The 14,177-nt window shown below is 38.1% G+C and overlaps 1 protein-coding gene across 2 annotated transcripts in view; it reads right to left on the reverse strand.

Moving 5' to 3' along the window:
* Positions 1–13,892, reverse strand: part of LOC138307627 (myosin-11-like) — a 36,249-nt gene extending 22,357 nt beyond the window's left edge. The window contains exons 1-9 of one of the 2 annotated variants that reach the window (XM_069248433.1): positions 13,387–13,892; positions 11,255–11,302; positions 10,501–10,557; positions 9,793–9,876; positions 4,406–4,426; positions 4,151–4,177; positions 3,355–3,401; positions 310–414; positions 49–104 (exon numbers count right to left, since the gene is read on the reverse strand). In XM_069248433.1, the coding sequence (XP_069104534.1) occupies positions 49–104; positions 310–414; positions 3,355–3,401; positions 4,151–4,177; positions 4,406–4,426; positions 9,793–9,876; positions 10,501–10,557; positions 11,255–11,302; positions 13,387–13,671 (730 nt within the window). In that variant the 5' untranslated portion in view covers positions 13,672–13,892. Of the gene's footprint in view, positions 1–48; positions 105–309; positions 415–3,354; positions 3,402–4,150; positions 4,178–4,405; positions 4,427–4,724; positions 4,746–9,792; positions 9,877–10,500; positions 10,558–11,254; positions 11,303–13,386 lie in introns of those variants that run through there. The other variant, XM_069248435.1, reaches the window with a different exon arrangement.
* Between the last annotated feature and the right edge of the window lie 285 nt (positions 13,893–14,177).

Genomic DNA, 14,177 nt, shown 5'->3' on the forward strand with positions numbered 1-14,177 from the left:
AAGAATTTAAACATTACGATATGTAAACCTGTTCACCTGTACACTTACTTTGCTTCATCTCTGCTAGGCCTTCCATTACACTTTTCTCCAAACGCTTCTTCTCCCTACAAATATATATACATATGTATATATCTTTCAAAAACCTTCAATTTTCATACTGACCAAATTCTATTATGTATCTTACTTAATGTCAGTGTAAAATGTTTTTCAAATTAATTTATTTATCAAAATATCATTATCAATATCAAAATTGTTCCATCATTCCACATAATTGATTTAAAATAAGGATGTTAAAAATGCTGTACTTACTTTTCGAGAAACTTGGTGTTTTTACCGTTGAAGTCTGATTTAATGATTTCTTCCTTCAGTGACTTTAACTTTTCTAAATCTGCTACAACATTAACATACTCCTCACTGAAATTGGACAATTCCATGATTGAGAATTCCGTACAAAACTACTGGTACAAATAAACCTTATTTCTATTTCAAAATATTTCATTAAATCCAGACGATTTAAAGGTAGTTGGAAAGCAGGTGAAGTATTCATACACCCTCTCCATATGATTACATATATAGTTCTATTTTACAACAGTGATATAAATACAAACTGATTATAAAGTTGTAAAATGAGAGACTCACTAGATCTTTTTCAGTAAATAACCACAGTTATAAACTTATAGAAAGAGAGACTCACTTGAATTGATCTTTATCAGTAAATAAATACAGTTATAAAGTTATAGAAAGAGATATTCAGATCTTTATCAGTTTATAAACCACAGTAATAAAGCTATAGAATGAGAGACTCGCTAGATCTTTATCAGTAAACAACCACAGTTATAAACTTATAGAAAGAGAGACTCACTAGATCTTTATCAGTAAATAAATACAGTTAAAGTTATAGAAAGAGAGACTCACTAGATCGATCTCTTTATCAGTAAATAACCACGGTTATCAAGTTATAGAAAGAGAGACTCACTAGATCTTTATCAGTAAATAAATACAGTTAAAGTTAAAGAAAGAGAGACTCACTAGATCGATCTCTTTTTCAGTAAATAACCACGGTTATCAAGTTATAGAAAGAGAGACTCACTAGATCTTTATCAGTAAATAAATACAGTTATAAAATTATAGAAAGAGAGACTCACTAGATCTTTATCAGTAAATAAATACAGTTTAAGTTATAGAAAGAGAGACTCACTAGATCTTTATCAGTAAATAACCACGGTTATCAAGTTATAGAAAGAGAGACTCACTAGATCTTTATCAGTAAATAACCACAGTTACAAAGTTATAGAAAGAGAGACTCACTAGATCTTTATCAGTAAATAACCACGGTTATCAAGTTATAGAAAGAGAGACTCACTAGATCTTTATCAGTAAATAACCACAGTTACAAAGTTATAGAAAGAGAGACTCACTAGATCTTTATCAGTAAATAAATACAGTCATAAAGTTATAGAAAGAGAGACTCACTAGATCTTTATCAGTAAACACGAGGCCCAGAGAGCCTGTATTGCTCACCTGGTTTGTAATGCCAATTAATGTTTTGAATACAAGATCATTGTTTCATTTCTGAAGGAATTTAAAGATTTACCTGTAAATTACCTTTTGGGCCCTACTCTTTCTGCTCCAGGGGGTCAGAGCCATCATTTATGCAAACTCTGTTCCCCTTCCCTCAAGGATGTTTCTGGCCAAATTTGCTTAGAATCCATGCAGAACTCTATGACTAGTAGCAATTAAAAGAATCCTTTTGAGGCCCTGCCCCTCCTGTCCCATGGGGGGTCAGAGCCGAAATTTATACAAACTCTGTTCCCCTTCCCCAAAGGATGTTTCTGGCCAAATTTGCTTAGAACTCATGCAGAACTCTATGACAAGCAGCGATTTAAAGTATTTACCAATTGTGCCCCGCCCCTCCTGCCCCCAAAGGGTTAGAGCCAAAATTTATACAAACTCTATTCCCCTTCCCCCAAGGATGTATCTGGCCAAATTTGCTTAGAATCCATGCAGAACTCAAAAGACTAGCAGCGTTTTAAAGGAAATGTTGACAGACGGACTTTGGGCCAGGTGAGCTCATAACCACAGTAAGTTATTAAGTTATAGAAAGAGAGACTCACTAGATCTTTATCAGTAAATAACCACAGTTATAAAGTTATAGAAAGAGAGACTCACTAGATCTTTATCAGTAAATAACCACAGTTATAAAGTTATAGAAAGAGAGACTCACTTGATCTTTATCAGTAAATAACCACAGTTATAAAGTTATAGAAAGAGAGACTCACTAAATCTTATCAGTAAATAAACACAGTTATAAAATTATAGAATGAGAGACTCACTTGATCTTTATCAGTAAATAACCACAGTTATAAAGTTATAGAAAGAGAGACTCACTAGATCTTTATCAGTAAACAACCACAGTTATAAAGTTATAGAAAGAGAGACTCACTAAATCTTATCAGTAAACAAACACAGTTATAAACTTATAGAAAGAGAGACTCACTAGATCTTATCAGTGAATAAACACAAGTATAAAGCTATAGAATGAGAGACTCACTAGATCTTTATCAGTAAATAACCACAGTAATAAAGTTATGGAAGAGAGACTCACTTGATCTTTATCAGTAAATAACCACAGTTATAAAGTTATAGAAAGAGAGACTCACTTGATCTTTATCAGTTAATAACCACAGTTATAAAGTTATAGAAAGAGAGACTCACTAGATCTTTATCAGTAAACAACCACAGTTATAAAGTTATAGAAAGAGAGACTCACTAAATCTTATCAGTAAACAAACACAGTTATAAACTTATAGAAAGAGAGACTCACTAGATCTTATCAGTGAATAAACACAAGTATAAAGCTATAGAATGAGAGACTCACTAGATCTTTATCAGTAAATAACCACAGTAATAAAGTTATGGAAGAGAGACTCACTTGATCTTTATCAGTAAATAACCACAGTTATAAAGTTATAGAAAGAGAGACTCACTTGATCTTTATCAGTTAATAACCACAGTTATAAAGTTATAGAAAGAGAGACTCACTAGATCTTTATCAGTAAATACCACAGTTATAAAGTTATAGAATGAGAGACTCATTAGATCTTTATCAGTAAACAACCACAGTTATAAAGTTATAGAAAGAGAGACTCACTAAATCTTATCAGTAAATAAACACAGTTATAAAGCTATAGAATGAGAGACTCACTAGATCTTTATCAGTAAATAACCACAGTTATAAAGTTATGGAAGAGAGACTCAGATCTTTATCAGTATTTAGCCACAACACTTAAGTTAAAGAAAGAGAGGCTGACACTAGTTTTAAGCGAATGACCAGGGTTGCTAAAGCCTACTTACTTTATCTCGGAAGCCTCATCCTCATCTATAGACATTTTGATATTGTCCTGTAATCACACGAGTCAAAAACAGATAAGTGAGGTTGGATTAGTGATTATTGTTATGTAAAGCTAGAAACAATATAAACTACACTTTACACAGATTTATAGCAACAAAACACAATTATAATGGAAGATGAAGAAGACAACAATGTTAATGATGGAAGGAGAAAAATAAGAAGATGATAATGTTGGAAGATTAATGTTAATTGTGTTTATGATGATGATGAAGATGATGATGATGATGATGATGATGATGATGATGATGATTACGATGATGATATGATTATTGATGATGACGATGACGATGATGATGATGATGATGGAAGAAGAATTGTGTTGATAATGATGATGATGATGATATTATGATGATGATGATGATGATGATGATGATGGTGGTGGTGGTGGTTGTAGTGATGATGGTGACGAAGAGGAGGACGATGATGATGATCATGTTGATGTTGATGAAGTTATGATGACAATGATGATGATGACAATGAAGACGACGATTACAATGATGATAATCACTCAGACAATGTAGACGAAGACGATGATGAAGATGATGATGAAGATGATGATGATGATGATGATGATGATGATGATGATGATGATGATGATGATGATGATGATGATGATGATGATTACGATGATGATATGATTATTGACGATGACGATGACCATGATGATGATGATAACAACGACGAAGACGATGCCGACGATGATGATGGTGGTGGTGGTGGTGATGATTTTATACTCACCAGATCAGTATGGTCAGTGGTCATCCACTACAACATAATGATGATTAATATATCATATCAGCACAAATGGTAATTATGATATGTATATAGTAATAACCTTTTTAATTATAGCAGCCTGAATATAAAAGATCACTAATGTATTATTTTCACAGTCATAGGTTGTCGATATAGCATTGTTATATTGATTTCTCTGCACACCAAAGAAATATTGTCATTAAAATATCAATCCTTTCAGTTACTTGTAATGGTACTCACATCTGCCACTTGCATAAGAAGCTGAAATTGAAATATTTTTAAACATTAAATTTTGAATTTATTTATTATATGAATTTACTGTAAAATTTAACAAGTTCAAGACATTGCATGATCACACAATTCAGGTAGAATGACACAGCACTCCAACTTGAGACTATGATAACAACTTTCAGACAAAAACACTACCACTCAGTTACAGTGTACTATATATTCTTTGCATGTTTCCCACAATAGACAACTCTGCATTATGACAACTTTTATTCTGTTTCCTGACCATTGTAAGCTTTATGACTTCACCTCCAGATACACCCAGATTTACCTCTTCCCTCTCTTTGTTACTCTCCTCCAGATACACCCTGATTTACCTCTTCCCTTTCTTTGTTACTCACCTCCAGATACACCCTGACTTACCTATTACATCTTTGTTACTCTCCTCCAAATATACCCTGACTTACCTCTTCCCTTTCTCTGTTACTCACCTCCAGATACACCCTGACTTACCTATTACCTCTTTGTTACTCACCTCCAGATAACACTGACTTACCTATTCCCTTTCTCTGTTACTCACCTCCAGATACACCCTGACTTACCTATTACCTCTTTGTTACTCTCCTCCAGATACACCCTGACTTACCTCTTCCCTTTCTCTGTTACTCACCTCCAGATACACCCTGACTTACCTATTACATCTTTGTTACTCTCCTCCAAATATACCCTGACTTACCTCTTCCCTTTCTCTGTTACTCACCTCCAGATACACCCTGACTTACCTATTACCTCTTTGTTACTCTCCTCCAGATAACACATGACTTACCTATTCCCTCCTTGTTACTCACCTCCAGATACACCCTGACTTACCTCTTTCCTTTCTTTGTTACTCGCCTCCAGATACACCCGACTTACCTATTACATCTTTGATACCTCCAAAATATACCCTGACTTACCCTATTACATCTTCTCTGTTACTCACCTCCAAATATACCCTGACTTACCTCTTCCCTTCTCTTTGTTACTCTCCCTCCAGATACACCCTGACTTACCCTCTTCCCTTCTCTTTGTTACTCACCTCCAGATACACCCTGACTTACCTGGATTATACCTCTTCCAATAGTTCTCTCTGTTACGACACCACATTATATACTCTCCTCCAGAAATATACATACCTGACTTACCTCTTTCAACGGACCTCGCTTTGAAGTCAAGCTTAAATCCGCATCGTGGCTCAGATGACTGTTACTGAACATAAAAAATCACTTTAGTCACACTCCAGATACACCTTACCTCTTCCCTCTCTTTGTTACTCAATCCTCCAGATACACTCGTTTTGCCTACAATTAGTGCTTCACATTAACCACTACTTCCAGACGATAATCCACCCAGATACACTGACTTACCTATTCCCCTCTTGTTACTCACCTCCAGATACACCCTGACTTACCTCTTACCCTCTTTGTTACTCTCCTCCAGATACACCCTGACTTACCTCATTTCCTCTTTCTCTGTTACTCACCTCCAGATACACCTGACTTACCTATTACCTTCTTTGTTACTCTCCTCCAGATAACACCTGACTTACCTCTTCCCTTTCCTTTGTTACTCACCTCCAGATACACCCTGACTTACCTCTTCCCTCTCTTTGTTACTCACCTCCAGATACACCCTGACTTACCTCTTTCCTCTTCTTTGTTACTCTCCCTCCAGATACACCCTGACTTACCTCTTCCCTCTCTTTGTTACTCTCCTCCAGATACACCCTGACTTACCTCTTCCTTCTCTTTGTTACTCACCTCCAGATACACCCTGACTTACCTCTTCCCTTTCTCTTTGTTACTCACCTCCAGATACACCCTGACTTACCTCTTCCCTTTCTTTGTTACTCACCTCCAGATACACCCTGACTTACCTCTTCCCTTTCTTTGTTACTCACCTCCAGATACACCCTGACTTACCTCTTCCCTTCTCTTTGTTACTCACCTCCAGATACACCCTGACTTACCTCTTCCCTTTCTTTGTTACTCTCCTCCAGATACACCCTGACTTACCTCTTCCCTTTCTTTGTTACTCTCCTCCAGATACACCCTGACTTACCTATTCCCTTTCTTTGTTACTCTCCTCCAGATACACCCTGACTTACCTCTTCCCTCTTTGTTACTCTCCTCCAGATACACCCTGACTTACCTCTTCCCTCTTTGTTACTCTCCTCCAGATACACCCTGACTTACCTCTTCCCTCTCTTTGTTACTCTCCTCCAGATACACCCTGACTTACCTCTTCCCCTTTCTTTGTTACTCTCCTCCAGATACACCCTGACTTACCTCTTCCCTTCTCTTTGTTACCCCTCACGCCCTCCAGATACACCCTGACTTACCTCTTCCTTCTCTTTGTTACTCTCCTCCAGATACACCCTGACTTACCTCTTCCCTCTCTTTTGTTACTCTCCTCCAGATACACCCTGACTTACCTCTTCCCTCTCTTTGTTACTCTCCTCCAGATACACCCTGACTTACCTCTTCCCTTTCTTTGTTATCTCATCCTCCAGATACACCCTGACTTACCTCTTCTTCCTTCTCTTTGTTACTCTCCTCCAGATACACCCTGACTTACACCCTGACTCTCCTCCTTACCTCTTACCTCTTCCTTCTCTTTGTTACTCTCCTCCAGATACACCCTGACTTACCTCTTCCCTTTCTTTGTTACTCTCCTCCAGATACACCCTGACTTACCTCTTCCCTCTCTTTGTTACTCTCCTCCAGATACACCCTGACTTACCTCTTCCCTCTCTTTGTTACTCTCCTCCAGATACACCCTGACTTACCTCTTCCCTTTCTTTGTTACTCTCCTCCAGATACACCCTGACTTACCTCTTCCCTTTCTTTGTTACTCTCCTCCAGATACACCCTGACTTACCTCTTCCCTCTCTTTGTTACTCTCCTCCAGATACACCCTGACTTACCTCTTCCCTTTCTTTGTTACTCTCCTCCAGATACACCCTGACTTACCTCTTCCCTCTCTTTGTTACTCTCCTCCAGATACACCCTGACTTACCTCTTCCCTTTCTTTGTTACTCTCCTCCAGATACACCCTGACTTACCTCTTCCCTTTCTTTGTTACTCTCCTCCAGATACACCCTGACTTACCTCTTCCCTTTCTTTGTTACTCTCCTCCAGATACACCCTGACTTACCTCTTCCCTCTCTTTGTTACTCTCCTCCAGATACACCCTGACTTACCTCTTCCCTCTCTTTGTTACTCTCCTCCAGATACACCCTGACTTACCTCTTCCCTCTCTTTGTTACTTTCCTCCAGATACACCCTGACTTACCTCTTCCCTCTCTTTGTTACTCTCCTCCAGATACACCCTGACTTACCTCTTCCCTCTCTTTGTTACTCCTCCTCCAGATACACCCTGACTTACCACTTCCCTTTCTTTGTTTTCCTCCTCCAGATACACCCTGACTTACCTCTTCCCTCTCTTTGTTACTTTCCTCCAGATACACCCTGACTTACCTCTTCCCTCTCTTTGTTACCCTCCTCCAGATACACCCTGACATTACCTCTCTCCCCTTTCTTTGTTATTCTCCTCCAGATACACCCTGACTTACCTCTTCCCTTTCTTTGTTACTCTCCTCCAGATACACCCTGACTTACCTCTTCCCTTTCTTTGTTACTCTCCTCCAGATACACCCTGATTTACATCTTCCCTCTCTTTGTTACCCTCCTCCAGATACACCCTGACTTACCTCTTCCCTTTCTTTGTTACTCTCCTCCAGATACACCCTGACTTACCTCTTTTCCCCTCTCTTTGTTACCCTCCTCCAGATACACCCTGACTTACCTCTTCCCTCTCTTTGTTTCTTTCCTCCAGATACACCTTGACTTACCACTTCCCTCTCTTTGTTTCTTTCCTCCAGATACACCCTGACTTACCTCTTCCCTCTCTTTGTTACCCTCCTCCAGATACACCCCGACTTACCTCTTCCCTCTTTGTTACTCTCCTCCAGATACACCCTGACATTACCTCCTCCCTTTCTTTGTTACTCTCCTCCAGATACACCCTGACTTACCTCTTCCCTTTCCTTGTTACTCTCCTCCAGATACACCCTGACGTACCTCTTCCCTCTCTTTGTTACCCTCCTCCAGATACACCCTGACTTACCTCTTCCTTCTCTTTGTTACTCACCTCCAGATACACCCTGACGTACCTCTTCCCTCTCTTTGTTACCCTCCTCCAGATACACCCTGACTTACCTCTTCCCTCTCTTTGTTACTTTCCTCCAGATACACCCTGACTTACCTCTTCCCTCTCTTTGTTACCCTCCTCCAGATACACCCTGACTTACCTCTTCCCTCTTTGTTACTCTCCTCCAGATACACCCTGACATTACCTCCTCCCTTTCTTTGTTACTCTCCTCCAGATACACCCTGACATACCTATTGCCTCTTTACTACTCTCCTCCAAATATACTCTGACTTACCTCTTCCCTCTCTTTGTTACTCTCCTCCAGATACACCCTAACATACCTACCCCCTTCTTTGTTACTCTCCTCCAGATACACCCTGACTTACCTCTTCCCTCTCTTTGTTACCCTCCTCCAGATACACCCTGACTTACCTCTCCCCTTTCTTTGTTATTCTCCTCCAGATACACCCTACTTACCTCTTCCCTCGCTTTGATACTCTCCTCCAGATACACCCTGACTTACCTCTTCCCTCTCTTTGTTGCTTTCCTCCAGATACAACTTGACTTTCCTCTTCCCTTTCTTTGTTATCCTCCTCCAGATACACCCTGACTTACCTCTTCCCATTCCTTGTTACTCTCCTCCAGATACACCCGGACTTACCTCTTCCCTCTCTTTGTTTCTTTCCTCCAGACACACCCAGATTTACCTCTTCCCTCTCTTTGTTACTCTCCTCCAGATACACCCTGACTTACCTCTTCCCTCTCTTTGTTACTTTCCTCCAGATACACCCCGACTTACCACTCCCTTTCTTTGTTACCCTCCTCCAGATACACCCTGACTTACCTCTTCCCTTTTTGTTACTCTCCTCCAGATACACCCTAACATACCTATCCCCCTTCTTTGTTACTCTCCTCCAGATACACCCTGACTTATCTCTTCCCTTTCCTTGTTACTCTCCTCCAGATACACCCTGACTTACCTCTTCCCTCTTTGTTACTCTCCTCCAGATACACCCTAACATACCTATTCCCCTCCTTTGTTATTCTCCTCCAGATACACCCTGACTTACCTCTTCCCTCTCTTTGTTACCCTCCTCCAGATACACCCTGACTTACCTCTTCCTTCTCTTTGTTACCCTCCTCCAGATACACCCTGACTTACCTCTTCCCTCTCTTTGTTACTTTTCTCCAGATAAACCCTGACTTACCTCTTCCCTCTCTTTGTTACTCTCCTCCACGCTTGAGGTTAAATCTTTGTAGCGAACCATGAACCCTTCGAGGTGACCTTTCAACTGACGAAATTCAGAGTTCAAAGACATTTATTTTAGAGTAAAATTCAAGCATAGAAGTTTAAAACATTAATGTAGAACCACTTTAATAATGTTTTGTAATCTGTTTTAAATGCCACAAAAATGCAAAGTATAAATTTTGTAAAAAATAAATACAGTTTTTTTTTCAAAATTTCTTCTAACATTTTGTAACCTAACCAAGAACGTCGTAAAGATATTTAAGGATTAACTTGAATAGATTTTTTATGTTATGGAGATATAACACAAAAATCTGAGTGTACTCTAAATAAACCGCGAAGCGGTTTATGATGAGAGTACACTCAGATTTTTGTGTTATATCTCTATAACATAAAAAATATATTCAAATTAATCCTTATAATTCAATTTACTAAAGATAATCTCTTTAATATTCAAAATTCATTATGGGACTCTTTTGTCTATGAAATCATTACGCCGTCATCTCCGCCAATCAGAAGCAACGTTATAAACGTCGACGCCATTTTTTCCTTTATGGGCTGATAAAGTAAATTTTTAAGCCAATGAAAATGCTCGTAACAAGCAAAATTGAATTATTACAACATAACTTGTATGTACGTCCTTGACCTTACGATGCTAAGGAATACGTACCTCTTCTCTGTCCATTGTGTCAATGTTTCTGGTGAGATTCTCAAGGACTTCAAAGCGCTGCAAGACAAGTACGGCATAGTTATGGAAATTACCAGACGTGTTATATCGTAGATAGCGATAGTGAGAGTAAACTCACATGGATTCACGAGATCCAAGGAGGCCTTCAAAAATGCAGTGCCGTTAATAATAATAGAAGCGTCAAAACATGTAACGTACAGATCTATGCCCAGCGCTGTAAGCATCAAAGCTCAACCTGTTTCAATATCAATTTCAGGGGCGTAGGAAGCGGGGGGGGGGGGGGGGGGGTTGGGGGGCAATTATCACCCCCCCCCCCCCCCCCCATTAAGTTTCATCTTCCTGAATTTAGTCTAGATGTATATTGTATAATAATAAAAATTATATATATGGTTTACTAGTGACTTTAAACCACAAGATAAAGTTGTTTTTTTAGCAGTATATCTTTTATACAGATCCTTATTGTTATACGTTTTTTGGTAACACGTTCTCCTGACCTTACTCCACCTGCCTTTATAATCTCAATTATTTCGTCACAGTTCATACAACGAACATGATTATGACATCTCATACCCAACTATTCAGTAATTTACGTCAATGATGAGTTGATTTGACCGGTCTCGAACAAGTCGGTTTTAGTTGTCATGGCACGCTCCGGCGTCTGGCACAACTCTCCTGCTGCCGACAATACATTCCCGCCAATAGAGAAATATTCCCACTTTGTCCCTCAAACACTTACCGGAGGTGAGCGCTCCACTTCATCCATGACGTCATACTCGTTTAAAGTCTGGGTGTTAAAGAGAACAAGTTAATATTGCATTTATTTAAGGAATAGATTTTGATTTTGTTGATGTTATGAGGGTATAATGATAATGGAGCACGTGTAAATTTTATGTCATCGCCTATTCCCGTAACAATAGATATAACAATAGATATACATTATTAATGATAATGCTAGAAAGCATGGTTATTGAGTCCATGTCAGTGCAAACTGTAAATATTCATCTTTATAGATCAGGATTAAATACAAACAGTTCACGTATCATTTTGTGTTTGATTTTACACTGTATGGTGACACTAGTGATATAATCATAATACAATGCGTCTCTGTAAATAACTTGGTACCATCCAATATTGGGAACTCGGTATTTGTATCACAGGGATCTGATAACTAGTTATAGTTTATACATGTTGTATAGATCACAGAGATCTGAGAATTAGTTACAGGTTATACATGTTGTATAGATCACAGAGATCTGAGAATTAGTTACAGTTTATATATGTTGTATAGATCATAGAGATCTGAGAATTAGTTACAGTTTATACATGTTGTATAGATCACAGAGATCTGAGAATTAGTTACAGTTTATATATGTTATATAGATCACAGAGATCTGAGAATTAGTTACAGTTTATATATGTTGTATAGATCACAGAGTTTAGTTACTGTTTATATGTGTTGTATAGATCACAGAGATTGAGAATTAGTTACAGTTTATTATATGTTGTATAGATCATAGAGATCTGAGAATTAGTTACAGTTTATATATGTTGTAAAGATCACAGAGATCTGAGAATTAGTTACAGTTTATATGTGTTGTATAGATCATAGAGATCTGAGAATTAGTTACAGTTTATACATGTTGTATAGATCACAGAGATCTGAGAATTAGGTATAGTTTATACATGTTGTATAGATCATAGAGATCTGAGAATTAGTTACAGGTTATACATGTTGTATAGATCATAGAGATCTGAGGAATTAGTTACAGTTTACATGTGTTGTATAGATCATAGAGATCTGAGAATTAGTTACAGTTTATACATGTTGTATAGATCACAGAGATCTGAGAATTAGGTTACAGTTTATATATGTTGTATAGATCATAGAGATCTGAGAATTAGTTAGTTACAGTTTATATATGTTGTAAAGATCACAGAGATCTGAGAATTAGTTACAGTTTATATGTGTTGTATAGATCACAGAGATCTGAGAATTAGTTACAGTTTATATATGTTGTAAAGATCACAGAGATCTGAGAATTAGTTACAGTTTATATGTGTTGTATAGATCATAGAGATCTGAGAATTAGTTACAGTTTATACATGTTGTATAGATCACAGAGATCTGAGAATTAGGTATAGTTTATACATGTTGTATATAGATCATAGAGATCTGAGAATTAGTTACAGGTTATACATGTTGTATAGATCACAGGGATCTGAGAATTAGTTACAGTTTATATGTGTTGTATAATTGTGGACCTTCCAGTGTGTCCAAAAATAATTATCTAGATGCGTTTTAGAATCTAGATAAGAAAAATCGAGATAAAAATCGTATTCTACACAAGACATGGCCTACCAGTGGCCAAACCTTCCGGACAGAATCGGGGTAGGTGTCCGAAGAGTTTAACTTGAAGTTAAAATATATCCGCTGTCCCCCAATTTTCGCCGAATGATATGCACATTTGAACGAAAAAAGTTCAATTTAATACACATGAACTAGACTAAAAATGACCATCAAGGAATTCTACTTTTTCAAAATATGTCTCTTAAAAGATTAATTTCTTTATATGTCTTTACAAGACAACTTTAAAATTTGTTATTATTTTGAGTTACACAACAATGTGCCGATAGTGTGAAGCCGGTAATGTTCAGATCGAGCAGGGTTGAATGTAGTCCGTTAAACCTGCCTATATTATTAGGCTTTTTTTTTTAAATTCCTATATATTAGGCAAAAAAAAAAATTAAAAAAAAGCCTAATAATATAGGCAGGTTTAGCGGACTAGGTTGAATGATGATATGTGCGCGCGTTCGCAAACTCATTAAAATATTTTTCTCTTCATCGTAGGAACTGTGCACGTGTCTGACCTTATGGAGTCTCTGAGTGATGTCCCCGAGCTGTTCCTTGATGACGCTCTGTCTTCGTTTGGTAGGATCATACACTGGCCCTACAAATAAGCTCGTGTCCACCACCTGAGGGATGAGATCCTCCGTCAACGACAGACGAGCTGTATTCGCTACACTAGGCCCGTCGAACTGACTCAGCCGCCTCATCGTAGCGTTGTATGGCTTCTTCTTCGGTTTTGTAGTCTTCGGCGGTGCCAACGTATTGGACCTTTGGAACTTGTTCTCGCCTGCCACTGTCTTCCACATAATGATCCGAGTCCTTAGCGATGGCTAATGTTCAGAAATCCTTACCTTGCCAGAACGTTACAAATAAAGTAAACTAATGAGTGTCCACACGAACCCCCCTTCACCCCAGTAAACTCGCTCGGCAGTTTAAAATGTCATGATTCGTCGTTGAGAACGAATTTTGAAGAAAAAAAATAAGTTGCACGTAGATAAACATGCAACAGCGCCTTCGGGAGTTTCAGATGACGTCATCGTTATTATGACGTAAGAACAATTACTGCGTATGGAAAAGATGAGTTATTCCCCTTGATCAAATTGGACGTGAATTCCCGCGTCACAATTTAATATTCTGAAATCTATTTTCTAAAACAACCATTGTGCAACTTAAATGGATGAAAAGCAAACCTTTTCATATCTTCAAATAGCTCACGGCGTAATATTCACTGTCTTAGTTCCTGTGTATATGTATATGCGAGAGTGGGAACTTCAGAGTTTTTATATAGTCTCTTTACAAAATAAAGTGTATA

The sequence above is a fragment of the Argopecten irradians genome, chromosome 14, assembly GCF_041381155.1.
Source record: "Argopecten irradians isolate NY chromosome 14, Ai_NY, whole genome shotgun sequence".
Taxonomy (NCBI): domain Eukaryota; kingdom Metazoa; phylum Mollusca; class Bivalvia; order Pectinida; family Pectinidae; genus Argopecten; species Argopecten irradians.